Source organism: Corythoichthys intestinalis, chromosome 1, assembly GCF_030265065.1.
Source record: "Corythoichthys intestinalis isolate RoL2023-P3 chromosome 1, ASM3026506v1, whole genome shotgun sequence".
Lineage (NCBI taxonomy): Eukaryota > Metazoa > Chordata > Actinopteri > Syngnathiformes > Syngnathidae > Corythoichthys > Corythoichthys intestinalis.
This window is the reverse complement of record NC_080395.1, coordinates 83,101,294-83,116,044: the sequence shown is the minus strand read 5'-3', so window position 1 is coordinate 83,116,044 and position 14,751 is coordinate 83,101,294. Positions and strand designations below refer to the sequence as shown.

Genomic DNA, 14,751 nt, shown 5'->3' with positions numbered 1-14,751 from the left:
GCCCATGATAATAATATAATTACAGCCACCACAAATAACAGTCTTACTGACAAATTCAATGATTACTTTGCCTCTATTGGTAGTAATATATCTAGTAAAATCAGTCAGCCTCAAGATGCCTCCTTTAGAGATTATTTATCAGGTAATTACCTGGGCTCCTTCTTCCTTAATCCAACTACCTATGATGAAGTCTATAAAATAATCATGACCATGAAGAATTCAAATTCAGCTACAGCAGATGGAATTTCTAACATAATTCTGAAACACATTTCCAACATTGTCACTGCACCTCTTACCCACTGTATCAACTTATCACTACTCTCTGGAGTAGTGCCTCAAATAGCAAAAATTGCACGAATCACACCAATTTTTAAATCTGGAGATAAAAATGATCTGAGCAATTACCGACCAATATCTATTCTGCCTACCCTTTCCAAGGTATTGGAAAGAGTAGTCTACAACAAACTCAGTAACTATCTAGACAAGCTAGACATCATTGTACCATTGCAGTATGGATTCAGAAAGAAAAATAGCACATATATGGCAGTACTTGATCCAACAGAAAAAATCCACGATACAATTGACAAAGGTGACTACAGAGTCGGCGTTTTTCTGGACCTATCCAAAGCATTTGACACTATTAAGACCGATATATTAATTAAAAAACTACAACATTATGTGATTAGAGGCCTAGCACTAGAGTGGTTCAGTAGCTATCTATCTGGAAGACATCAGTATGTCAAGATTAACAATTCCGAATCATCATACAAACTCCTCAATCATGGAGTCCGCCAGGGCTCCATCTTAGGGCCACTCCTCTTCATCCTTTACATTAATGACTTTGTTAATTCCTCATCTGTTTTTTACAAAGTACTATTTGCTGATGATACAAATTTATTCTTTTCCCATAAACATCCCTCTGCACTTGAGCAAATCATAAATAGTGAACTAAAGAAAATAGACACATGGTTCAAATGTAATAAACTCTCTCTAAATATCAATAAAACAAATTACATTGTGTTTCGCTCCAATAAAAAACAGCCCATCACACAAATCTGCTTAAACATAAATGGAGAAACCATTGAAAGAGTCTGCTCTACAAAATTCCTGGGAGTCCATATTGATGAGTACCTTAATTTTAAAAAACATATTGATGAGCTCACAAATAAACTGTCGAAATATGCTGCGCTGTTTTTTAAACTGCGACATTATATCCCACTATCTGCACTTCTCACCCTGTATAAATCTTTATTTGAGCCACATTTACAATATTGTAATATCATATGGTGCAACACATTTCCAACCTATCTAAAAAAGCTTGAAATCCTACAGAAAAAAGTCATACGTGCCATAACATGGTCTGGGTTCAATGCTCCTACTAAATTAATATTTCACCACCACCACCTTCTGAGGCTAAAAGAACACAACTACTTTCAAAATGCTTGCATAATGTATCAGGTCATCCATAAACTAAACCGTAAATTAAGTGATCTCATCCCAATCAGTACTCCTCAGCACACATATACTACTAGAAGAAAACATCATATCACAGGAAAAACCAGAAGTCTAAAGTCTACAAGCTTTGGGATTGTATGCAGAGGACCACAGATCTGGAATGAACTGGACGAAACACTTAAAATGTCACACTCCATCTCTATTTTTAAGAAAAAACTGAAAACTCATCTCCTTGCTATGTATGTTTAATATGCTGTCTTTGAATAACATTCCTAAGGTATCACATGTCAAATCCGATGTAATCAGAATTTTGAAATTTCCCATAGTTAATTGCATGTATGTGTATGAATGAGTGTGTGTTGTTTGACTGGGCCCCTACTAAAAGCTTTAAATAGCTTATTCGGAGTGTCCCTTTCATACATCTTGTCAGATGAATTGCTTGTATATATGACCATGTTCATGTGTGTACCATGATACGATGTGTGAATAAACTAAACTAAACTAAACTAAACTAAGGCCCCAGGGGTAGATGAGATCCGCCCGGAGTTCCTAAAGGCTCTGGATGTTGTGGGGCTGTCATGGCTGACACGCCTCTACAACATTGCGTGGACATCGGGGACAGTGCCTCTGGATTGGCAGACCGGGGTGGTGGTCCCCCTTTTTAAAAAGGGGGACCGGAGGGTGTGTTCCAATTATAGAGGGATCACACTCCTCAGCCTCCCCGGTAAAGTCTATTCAGGGGTGCTGGAGAGGAGGGTCCGTCGGGAAGTCGAATCTCGGATTCAGGAGGAGCAGTGTGGTTTTCGTCCCGGCCGTGGAACAGTGGACCAGCTCTACACCCTCGGCAGGGTCCTCGAGGGTGCATGGGAGTTCGCCCAACCAGTCCACATGTGTTTTGTGGATTTGGAGAAGGCGTTCGACCGTGTGCCTAGGGGAGTCCTGTGGAGGGTGCTCCGGGAGTACGGGGTACCGAGCCCCCTGGTAAGGGCTGTTCGGTCCCTGTACGACCGGTGTCAGAGTCTGGTCCGCATTGCCGGCAGTAAGTCGAATTCGTTCCCAGTGAGGATTGGACTCCGCCAAGGCTGCCCTTTGTCACCGATTCTGTTCATAATTTTTATGGACAGAATTTCTAGGCGCAGCCGAAGCGTTGAGGGTGTCCGGTTTGGTGGCCTCAGCATTGCATCTCTGCTTTTTGCAGATGATGTGGTGCTGTTGGCTTCATCAAGCCGTGACCTCCAACTCTCACTGGGGCGGTTCGCGGCCGAGTGTGAAGCGGTTGGGATGAAGATCAGCACCTCCAAATCCGAGACCATGGTCCTCAGCCGGAACAGGGTGGAGTGCCCTCTCCGGGTCGGGGATGAGATCCTGCCCCAAGTGAAGGAGTTCAAGTATCTTGGGGTCTTGTTCACGAGTGAGGGTAGGAGGGAGCGGGAGATTGACAGGCGGATCGGTGCAGCGTCTGCAGTGATGCGGACTCTGCACTGGTCCGTTGTGGTGAAGAAGGAGCTGAGCCAAAAGGCGAAGCTCTCGATTTACCGGTCGATCTACGTTCCTACCCTCACCTATGGTAGCGAGCTGTGGGTCGTGACCGAAAGAACAAGATCCCGGATACAAGCGGCCGAAATGAGTTTCCTCCGCAGGGTGTCCGGGCTCTCCCTTAGAGATAGGGTGAGAAGCTCGGTCATCCGGGAGGGGCTTGGTGTCGAGCCGCTACTCCTCCGCGTTGAGAGGAGCCAGTTGAGGTGGCTCGGGCATTTGGTTCGGATGCCTCCTGGACACCTCCCTGGAGAGGTGTTCCGGGCATGTCCCACCGGTAGGAGGACACGCTGGACCCAGGACACGCTGGAGAGACTATGTCGCTCGGCTGGCCTGGGAACGCCTTGGAATCCCGCCGGAGGAGCTGGCTGAAGTGGCTGGGGAGAGGGAAGTCTGGGCTTCCCTGCTAAAGCTGCTGCCCCCGCGACCCGACCCCGGACTAAGCGGAAGATAATGGATGGATGGATGGACCGCCATCCGTCAAAGGATTATAGTTGACCAGGAAGTGCTGCGAATGGACAAGCTACAAAAGATATTTGTGGACATAGTGAAGGACCAAGAGGATCTTGATGGTTCAGAATACAGGTAACTAAAATATAATGTGTCTCCCCATGATTCTTGTAAACAAAAAAAGTAAAATACTACAAGGTTAATTGTTATCAATTTAAATTGTGTGCGCATATTTTAATTAAAAACACATGTGCATGCACATGCACATACTCAATTTTCCTTGTATTTTTTTTTGTGTTTCAGGCAGGATCAATGCTGTAAGTCTGCAGAAAGATTCTACAGCACCTACAGAAATAGGCAATAGAAGGTGGATTGTTGATGTCTTTAAGGTCTCAGCAGCTCTTGGCACTAGTGTGTGTTCAGTACTTATTGGCATCCATACATTTACAGGTTGTGACTCGACCAGTGCCTTATATTGCAAAGGCAAAAAAAAAAAATTCTGTTGCATTTCATAAAGACGAATATCTGACTGGGTTACAAAGCTGTGCAGAGATTTTAAACTTGAACTACAGACATTTAACACGCTACCCCCGTCTCATCTGACCAGAGGGACCTCTTCTTGCTCCTTTACTCCACTGTATTTTTACGGACTACAATTTCGCTTGCTAATTCCCATTAGCCGTTCTGGGGTTCCTGTCTATCCGTCCTGGGAGTGGATCTCTCCTGACTGTGGTACTCCCCAAGGTTTCTCATTTTTCTCCCAATTGACTCTGGAGTTTTTGGAGTTTTTCCTTGCCGGCATGGAGGGTCTTAAGGATAGGGGATACCCAGGACTTGAACTGTATCTATTCATCTTTGTTGCTTCATTTCTAATTGTGTATCATACTGCCTCTGTAAAGCCCTTTGAGACCTCTGTTGTGATTGAGGGCTATACAAATTGAATTGAATTTAAATAAGTAAATATGTGTGACACCTGTATGGCCAGTCTGCCAAGAATGTAAATGATGCATGATACAAATCTTTCTGTATGGCCTTGCCAGAACTCCAACACTGCAGGAGAGCAAACTACCAAGCAGCAATTATGAAACATTTTATGACAAAATGTGTGCCCCTTCCTTCACCCATTTTGAATGGGTGGCACATTAGGGAGGGGCAGTTGGCAGTGACATGGATGACTACGAATCCTACCCCTGAAAGTTTTTTGCAAGTAGTCCACTGGAGTTGCAAGGCGACCAAACGTGAAACGGAAGGATGTTCGTGTATGTCAGCAGAACTGTCTTGTACAGATTTATGTCAGTGCCAAGCATGTGAGAATGTTTCAAAAGAAACAGAGGACAGATTGAAAGTGATATTGAGGAGTAATATTCACACAATGTCATAATGTACAGTGCTTTATCTTTTTTTTAAATATTTGAATGTGTAATAATCTATATTCAGACACGCTGCCATATTTGAATAAATGTGCTATACTATACTTGTGAATGATTCAAACCTTTTGTGTATTTATTTTTTTGTCTTATTAAATTTTTGCCATGATTCAGAATTAGGAGTGTGTGGTGGCAATTCGGTTGATTTTCAGCCATTTACGATCTTGATGTTCATTTTTTATGTCTTTCATTTAGTGCTGCAACGATTAATCAATTAACTCGAGTATTCGATTAGAAAAAAATATTCGAATTAATTTTTTCTGCTTTGAGTACTCGTTTAATTAAAGTGGGGTTGTAATGGTTTGTTTTGAAAGTGTTTGCATTTAGTTTAATTGATTTGGGTGGATACACTGCCCTCTAGTCTGCCTCATTTTATGTGACTAAATCCAGCTGCTCCTTGTTAAGACCAACATAAGCTAAGTTTTTGTTTGGCCTAATGTTTTTTAATGCATTCTTAAAGTAATTTATAGGTATATTTAGTTGTTTTTTGTGGGAATATGTGTCATGAACCATTTGTTAAGAGCATTGTGTAAAAAAAAAACAAAAAAAAAACAAAACATTAGCGTTTTATAGCATTTAAGCTAGCAGCCTTTTGCTATGTAAGTTAGCCAAATGTTCTTTTGTTGGACATAAATCCCAATTTTTTTGTTTTTTTATACCGTTTGAGGCTCAGCTCAGGTATTTTAAATTTTTATGTTCCTTATCCGATTACTCAAATAATCTAACTAACTAGCTCATCGATTAATCGACTACTAAAATATTCAATAGCTGCAGCCCTACTTTTATTACATAGTAGTTTATGATGTTTCTAATATATAAGCTTTTCGCTAAATTTAATATATATTACATTGTGCTGGGTGCAAATCACTTATATTGAACCATTTGCATTAAGAAATTAGCTACATTTCTCACTCTGAATTTGCCTATGTGTACACTAAGGCACCAATACTTCAAATATTTGTTAGATGTGTTGATGACATTTGATAGAAATTTTGTGTTTCCAGAATTAATATAGCACTTAAAACAAGCAAAAACAGCAGCACAAGATTTTTGTTTTTGTGTATTCACATTAAGATACATCTGTGGCTGGTGACGAGGTTTGGAGAAATATTCTGAGTAGACCTTTTAACCCAGAGTCAAGAAGAGATTTGGCTATGAAAAAATACATTGACTGTGTAGATCCAGTTTAATGGAACGAAATTCATTTCCTAAGCACTTTTTCCATGGTCCCAAGACAGCCTATATTACTTTTTCATTGCCTCAAAATACCTTTTGCATGTGTTTCCCTCTCATTCTTTTGTAAATTGTTTTCTTGTGGTAGCTATAAAGCAGATTGTTGAGCTGTTGACCACATTAGTCTTATTTATTATTAGTCGTATTTAAATCCCCCTTATTTCATGTTATTAAGTTTAAGTATCTTCCTAAGACATTTTTAGTACATTCTGCCTCTATGCATCTATACAAAATAAGATGAAAGCGCACGGTAGTACTCAAGGTGTCAAATTCGCCTCTTGTAGATATTTCACCGGTGTAGGACATTTTGGCAGAACACCAGTGTAATATATGGAAATTCCTATGTTACTTGAAATGCACACTCAAGATCTCTTGAGGATCTTTGGGTGTGAGAAAAAGACTTTGATGAGAGAAAATGTGGTTGATGAGACTGTGGCATGTTCGAGAGAAATGAAGCTCGTGTTCTTGTGAACCCAGAGTGTCTATTGAATGTTCAAAACATTCCACCCTGGTTTTGTCTATTCATGTCTCATCCCATCTTTCCTGTTCATTTTGCTTTTGATGCTCATTTTGTGAAATATCAACAGTCTTGACCTGTTCATTAATGTTCATCTCAGATTCAAATTTAAAGGGATGAACAGATGACGTGTTCATGTCACTAGCGCAGGGATCGGGAACCTTTTTGGCTGAGCCATGAACACCACATATTTTAAATGTAATTCTGTGAGAGCCATACAATATGTTTCAAACTAAAAATACAAGTAATATGTGCATTTTATGTAATTTCAACACTTTTAAAGTACAATAAGTCTCTGAATTCATTTTAATAGCTCATATAAATAATAATTAAATTAAATAATAAATAATAATTAAATAATATTAAAATAGTTATTTTAATATTTTGTTGTGTCCACAGAGAAACTGTTTCATCTGATTTCGTTGTGTTTGTGGAAAATATACACACAAGTTTCAGCCTGAAAAGACAATATTGTACTTACGGTTTTAAACCAGCAGGGGGCAGCGTTCACTTCTTGGCGTGCATGAGTGATAAGTGTGCATTTTAGAGCGAATAAGAAATGAGCCATCTGTGCAGCAATGCGAGACGGACGTTGTTGTTAAAAGTATTTTTTTCTGGTTTCAGGTGAGAAAAAGAGTATAATTGGACTGTGTATATTAGTGGATTACTTTATTTTAGGATGATTGTTATGTGTACTGTGTGTTAATATAGTTCAAAATATGTTAATCGTTAAAGAGCATACGACAGGAGAAAAAAAGTCTTAAAGAGCATTATTATGTGAATTAGAATCATATTTTGAGATGATTCGATTATATACAACAATTTAGCATAGCCCAGATGACAATAAATTAGTCTTTTAATCTGCCGGTCAGCCACGCCTACCATTATAAGGCTCTAGCGTCCCCAACAGGTGGATGACGTCAGCGGGAGACTGGGCTCATCGGTTTTACTATTCAGCCCATTGAGGGGGAATTATTCAGAACAAAGAAAACGCGACGAAGAGAGCCGCAAAATGTCATTGTTTCTGTCTCTTTACTCCAGTATTTTTACAGGATATTCTTTTTATCCACGTATTTTTCCCCAATTGCTTAATAAATGACATGGTCATGACAAATAACAGTCTTGTGCTAAATGGAATATGAAATAATAAAAATGCACTTATTCAGGACGACATGGCAAAATTACTCCATAATGGTCAAAACTGTCAACTTCACCTTTATTGTCGCACCTTCCGAACGATATTTTATGACACCTAAATCGGACATATGTCATTTCCCTTCCCCGGCTTCGGAGAATGTAAACAAACCAAGAGGCGTGACAGCTGGCCGACATGCTAACCCGAACCGAGTGGTGTTTCAAAGTCTTCGAAGCGGAAAATCACAAATAACTAGCCCGGATTATTTGACATGACGACTGAGTTGTCGATTGTCTTCGCGGATCGGCTAACCACCCGGCGGAGAGCAATTTACAGCTCGTTCACCGCCGGAGGGCGGATCCAGTTGTTGTGCAGCTAACGTGCAGCTAATTTGCATGAGGAGAGCTTTTTACATGCCTATCAATGATCAAACCTAAGTAGTACTTTATTTAAAGAAAGTTTGTAGTATTTACTTTGTAATCGCTGTATTCGTATTTGATATAATACAAAACAAGACTTTTACTCACTTCCTCGTAAGTCCAATGGTACCACAGTAGTAGGGCTTGTTTTGGCCAATATCCACTGTGAATGGGAACCTTTTGAAATTCCAAAAAGGCGCACACGCCTCTCCCTCATACTGCAAGATTTTTCTGCAGCCGTTTGACTGGCGTAATGCGAAAAATAAACGTATTAATCCGCAAAATCAGCTGAATCCTTAGTCCTCTTGCACAACAGTACAGCTGTATAGTGAAGAGGACACCTTCATCCGTACACGTCACAGCGCCCTCCTCCTCAATGCAAGACCGAAGCCGGAAGTCACTCATTTTCATGGCGTGGGATTAAAAAAACTGAATAAATATAGCGATCGCTTCCACACACATCCAAGCGGTCCTATTCATTCAGGAGCAAAAAATATCGCGTGTATTATGAAATAAACATGCTTTTTCGTGTCACATGCACTTTAAGTATGTTTATGTATGACTGCAGATGGATTCGTAATGGCGAGCAGACGATGAGTGAATGTTAGTAGTGTCTAAAATGCAGAAATTTAATGTTTTGTCACAAAAACTTGTATATACAGTATTTTCCTAAGTATTTTCAATTCATATTTTTATACTGGAGTGCCAAGTCAAATTTCGTTGTTGACAATGTTTTGCTGACAGTTCTATTGTAGTCCAGTCTAGTCTAGTCTAGTCTAGTCTAGTCTAGTCTAGTCTAGTCTAGTCTAGTCTAGTCTAGTCTAGTCTAGTCTAGTCTAGTCTATTCAGATGCAGCCGTCAAAGAGCCATATCTGGCTCACGAGCGAGCCATAGGTTCCCGACCCCTGCACGACAGTCATATTTTGAAAGCCCGGCAGCGCCGCCCACAGCGCTTTGCGGTGCCAACAGCAATGGCGACCTACTAGTTAAACTAATTTTACAAATTTTATAAAAACAAAAACATCAAGAGGGGTTTTAATATCTAATTATTTTAACTCATACTAACATTTATACTTTGAGAACTACTATTTTCTCTATCGGTGGTTTAAAAAACACATTACTGAATGTTTAACCTAAAAAAAAAAAAATCATTAATGTATGAGCTACATGCCTTGTGGCTGGGTCAAATGCTTTAATGTGTGCATTTAACAATTGTGGACCCATAAAGCCACGGAATTGCACCACCTCATTCTATAACAATTCATAGACCCAATCTATCTCCATTTACTTTAATACATTGAAACAACATACATGCCTCAGCATCTCACCTATCTCGGCTCCCGCGTGAGGAAAATGTGGCAGGACAGCCGTTCACTTTGTCGTGGTTCTTAAAAGTGGTTTCATAGTCGTGAAACTGGTCAGCTTTCAGGTCAAGATCTGAGGGACTTGAGTTTTCATTGGCCTGAGAGCCTTCCTTTTTTTGGTCGTCTGAGAGTTGAAAACCATTCCTGTCGGTCATCCTCTGCTCTCTCCACTGTAACTTTGAAAAGTGATCAGCTCCTTGTAGTGCATTTTGACACTCTTTGCTATCACTCTCCTCATTAAAACAGCATTCCTGACTAGCAGATTGGTTGTCCCGAAGGCTTTTGATCAACTTGTTTTTTAAATGAGAGGTAATGGTGGTGACTGTTTCTACCTTCTGTGTGATGTCATCTTTGTGCTCTCCCGTTAACATTCCAATAGAATGGTCCAACAAAGACTTGCTACCTTTCCTTTCTCGCACTTCATCAAAATACCTAGTTTTCTCTTGGGTCTTCATCTTATTTGTTACAAAACACATTTGTCCTTCTGCTCTGTGACCTTCACATTCTTCATAGTCTCCCTCCCATGAAAGAATGTCCTCTTCTAAATGACTCTCTTGATCAACTTGATCATCTCTCGCTACCATTTCCTTTTCTATCTTTATTGGCGTGTTTGACTTTCGGGATTTTTTTTTTGATTGGGGTAGGGGCTCAGGAACAGCGGCCAGTTTTACAGACGTTGAGGATGCTATTAGAGAAGGCGAGGGTTGCGTCCCTGGGGTACTTACAAGCTCTGCTGGTGTAACAGGACTGCGGTAAAAAGGCAGGACCGGCTGTACTGTCTTTAGGTTAGGAAAGAGAAGTCCGCTCTGGCTCATACCTTGGAAAGCACTTGGAACCGACTTATGGCTTTCTGCAGAGCAGATTGAAATGGATGTGTCAAAGCCAGAGGGTGTCTCTGCAGGACGCTCATAGGTATGCATGCTATACCGTATGTCTCTGTCTCGATTGTTGCGATTCATGGGCATGTGGAGTCGTGGATTGGGATTGGCACTGTGGCGGTTGCGACTTCGCAATGAGCTAAACACCATGTTGCATCCTTCGATTGTACACTTATGCTTAATCTTCAGGTGAACTGCGTTATAGTGGATTTTTAGTGTACCTTTGTCATAGAATGTCTTCTCACAAGCATTGCAAAATACACGACTCTTTTTCAGAGATCCTCCACTTCCACTGCTTACTAAAATCCCCACTCCACTCCTTCGATTGTGCAGCTTAGAAGAAGGTGAAAATTGAGTAGAGTCAGAGGTCATGGGGACATCAGAGCAGTTGTCACTTGTTAAAAAATCTTCTGTCTCAACCATTTTTGTCCAGGAAATACATTCTATTGATTTGTCTTGATCCTCACTGCATATTACAGAGTGGGCATCGATATGGCTGATGTCTGTTGAACACGGTGGGTTTTGACTTGCATGACTATTCTGGTCTTGATCCACTTGCCTCTGACTCTGATGATCTACTGACCTGTGGCAGTACTCCTTGTATATTTGCTGACGCTGATGGCTTAAACTGGCAGGGGAGCCAAGAAATGGGGCTGGAACAGAGCTCAACAGCTGGAAAGGTACTATGAATGCCATGCTATTAATTAAGTTCTCAAAGTGGTGCATGTTCTCGCCATTCTGCTTCTCTTCTTTGATTGTAGACACAGCCGTAGGGCATGGACTGTTACGCTCAATGAAATTGCGAATATCTGAGATGGTCCGAGTGCTGGGAACTAGTACTGCTTGTCCCTGTCTGTCTTGTAGAGCCATGACCTCAACTATAGACTTGGTCTCACCAAAGCGCAGGAACTGTTGTAGTGTTGCAATCTCCTCCTCATACGTCATAATGGCCCAACGGTCCAGTACCTTCCCTGCTACATCCTATCAACAAACAGAGGAAAGTTTTTGTCATTTGTTGTCCTTTTCCCAATCGGAAAGTACCATGGAGTACTACAGTACATATTACTTGATTTTTTTTTTTTTAATAATGTATTTGTAATTTACTGGGGTTCATAAATATTTGTTCCCCTGACAATCAGCAATAATTATGACACTTAAGGAGTTGTCAGTCTACCTTTAAAAAAGTCCACCTTTACCCCATGAATAACCACCCACCCACCATCCGTTTAAGCTCAATATTGTCAGTTGTGTACCCCACAGTCAGTCATAATCCAACTGCTACCATGGCCAAGACCAAAGAGCTTTCGAAACACACCAGAAAAATAATTGTAGAGCTACACAAGCTGGATAAGGATATGGGACAATTGGAAAGCAGCTTGGTGAGAATAAATCAACAGTTGCAGGAATTGCTAGGAAATAGAAAAAGATAAACATGACTGATAATCTACCTCGGACTGGGGCTCAGTGTAGGACATCACTTATGATGAGAAAAGTGAGGGCTCAGCCTAGAACTACATGGCAGGAGCTGTTGAATGACCTGAAGAGAACTGGATGCACAGGTTCAAAGACCAGTCAGTAGAACACTATGGTGCAATAGGTTAAAATCACGCACTGCTCAGAAGGTTCATATGTTGAAGCCAGTACATGTGAAGGCCCCTTCTGAAGTTTACCAGGGACCATCTGAATGATGCAGAGGGGTCATGGGAGAAAGTCATGTGGTCAGATGAGACCACAGTATAACTTTTTGGTGCAAACTTTACTCATCGTGTGCAGAGGAAAAAGAAGTATGAGTCCCAAGAACACCATCCCCACTGTGAAGTAGGGGAGTAGAAACCTCATGCATTGGGGCTGCTTTTTGGCAAAGGGGACAGGACGACTGTATTGCGTAAAGCAAAGGATGATTGGTGAAATGTATTGTCAGATTTTGAGCAACAACCTCCTTCCCTCAGTCAGGGACTTAAAGATGAGTCGTGGCTGTATCTTCCAACATTAAAATGATCCGAAGCACACAGCCAAGTTGACTAAGGAGTGGCTGCGTAAAAAGCATGTCAAGGTTCGGATTGGCCCAGCGAGTCTCCAGACCTCAATCAAATAGAAAATCTTTGGATGGAGCTGAAACTTTGTGTTGATCAACGACAGCCCAAAAACCAGACAGATCTAGAGAAGATTTGTGTAGAGGAATGTGAAAACCTGGTGAAAAACTACAGAAAGCTTCTGACCTCTGTAATTGCAAATAAGAACTAATTATTAGCACTGATTTTCACAGGGGTACAAATACTTATGAACCCCATTAATTTACAAATAAATGAATAAAAATCATACAATGTGAGTTATGTATTTTTTTTTAGATTATGTCTCTAAAAGTGGAAATGTTTCTATGATTGAAATTTCAAACCTCTACCTATTTTCTAAGTGGGTGTACTTGCGAAATCACAAGTGGTGCAAATACTTCTGCTCTCCACTATATATATGAATATTCCTGTGTGTGTGTGTGTGTGTGTGCGTGGGTGCTTGTGTGTGTGTGAAGAAAAGAAATGCTGATAATTATGTAAAAATAATGACACAACGCACCTCTATGAACTATGATAAATGTGTACTGATTATTTTAGTAACAGACAAAATCATTTAAAAAAAAAAAATTGGGAAGCTTTTCACCATGATTCAAGTCCAAGTTGGTGTTGTGTGCATGTGTACTTATTTAAGGTAACCACAAATACATCTATGTGGGGAAGTTGACCCATCACCCGCCCTCATTTACCTGAAGTATGTATCCTCGGATGTAGTCCTGTAGTGTCCATTCAAGTGCATTGAGAATTTTGATAACCTCTTCCTGCTTGAGAACGGAAAACAGCCGGTCCAAGAGGATCTTCAGGCGCACTGGAATAGCATGGGTTCCATATAGCATCAGGCTGCAGATGTCAAACACCACATCGGAATGCACAATCTCCACCTGGCTGTTGTGATACATGTGGTGTACCTTCAATTTACTCAGAGCTAGAACATATGCACAAAATTTGGGATGACTTTACAATGCAGTGTAAAATAATATCACATTAACAACAAAAAGGAGCGATGATCGAAAATAAATGTTTTTATCATTTTAATTATAATAGCAGTAGTATATGGTGACCTCAAGACTAAACAAGCCCCAAATTTGGATAGGCATCATTTCTTTTCTTGATTCCGTGCCGTTCACCCACACAAGGGTCTCAGGGGGTGTTAGACCCTATCCCAGCCAACTATGTGCAGGAGGCGGTGTAAACACTGAATTGGTTGCCAGCCAACTGCAGGGCACAAGGAGACAACGATTCATGCACACACTCATACCTATGGACAATTTGGATTCTTCAATAAGCCTACCATGCATGTTTTTGGGATGTGGGAGGGTACTGAAGCACCCATGGAAAACCCATGCAGGAGAGCATGCAAACTCCACACAGGATGGACGGAACCCGAGATTCAACCCTTGATCTCAGAACCGTGAGGCAGACGTGCTTTTATTAAGTCATAATATTGTGATAATGTAAGTTGACACACTATGAATAGCCCCCCCCCCCAGTCAAATTAAGCAATATTCACATGAAATCCATTAAAAAGAGCACTTTTTTGGCAACATCTCACAAAGAGAGAGATAAAGAGATTATATCACTTCTAAAAATTATGTTACTTCCCCCGTACCTATGTGAGGTATGATTTTCCAAGGTACAGGGGTTGGACCAAATACACCTAACATTTTGGCCTCATAATCATTGAACATATTGTTAAAGAATGGCATGAGGAACATTCCAATGAAGTTGAGCATCTCGTATGGTTGGCACAATCCCCAGACATAGACATCATTACTATTGACGTGACACATCATCATTCTTTGAGCGGTGCCTTACCATAGGGGGCCGAGCTTGAATCTTCATATAGTCAGTCGAAAGCGGCACACGGTCATGTCAAACCGAGATTAAGCTTGAATTTTGGAAGAACTACGAAAACTGTACCGCATACAAACAGGAAGGATTGTCTCTGAAATGATTTGTTCAAGGAAGAAGCTCCTTTTACGCCAAGCGGCCGCTAGCCTCATTCGCCAACACGGTAGCATTGTACTTTATCAGTATACGTAAAATAAACGCTAACTGCACGGTTTCTTTGCTTTTAACCAAGAATCGAGATTGTTTTATGTCCATATCTATGAAGAATTCGGGGATTCAAGCATTTATTCACAAGAATTTTTGCCAGAAAAGCTGTTTACGCCAGGCGCCAGGCGGCACTGACATTATATAGTGTATAATGTCTATAAAGGGCTATTCTATTCTATAATAGGTTGTGATTGTCTATACTGTAGAATT

General features: G+C 40.7%; 1 protein-coding gene across 1 annotated transcript in view; it reads right to left on the bottom strand.

Annotated features, from left to right (window-relative positions):
• LOC130912634 (zinc finger protein basonuclin-1-like) overlaps nt 1-14,751 on the bottom strand; it is a 55,186-nt gene that overhangs the window by 16,273 nt on the left and 24,162 nt on the right. The window contains exons 3-4 of the mRNA XM_057830756.1: nt 13,173-13,408; nt 9,501-11,395 (exon numbers count right to left, since the gene is read on the bottom strand). Of these exons, the coding sequence (XP_057686739.1) occupies nt 9,501-11,395; nt 13,173-13,408 (2,131 nt within the window). The remainder of the gene's footprint in view (nt 1-9,500; nt 11,396-13,172; nt 13,409-14,751) is intronic.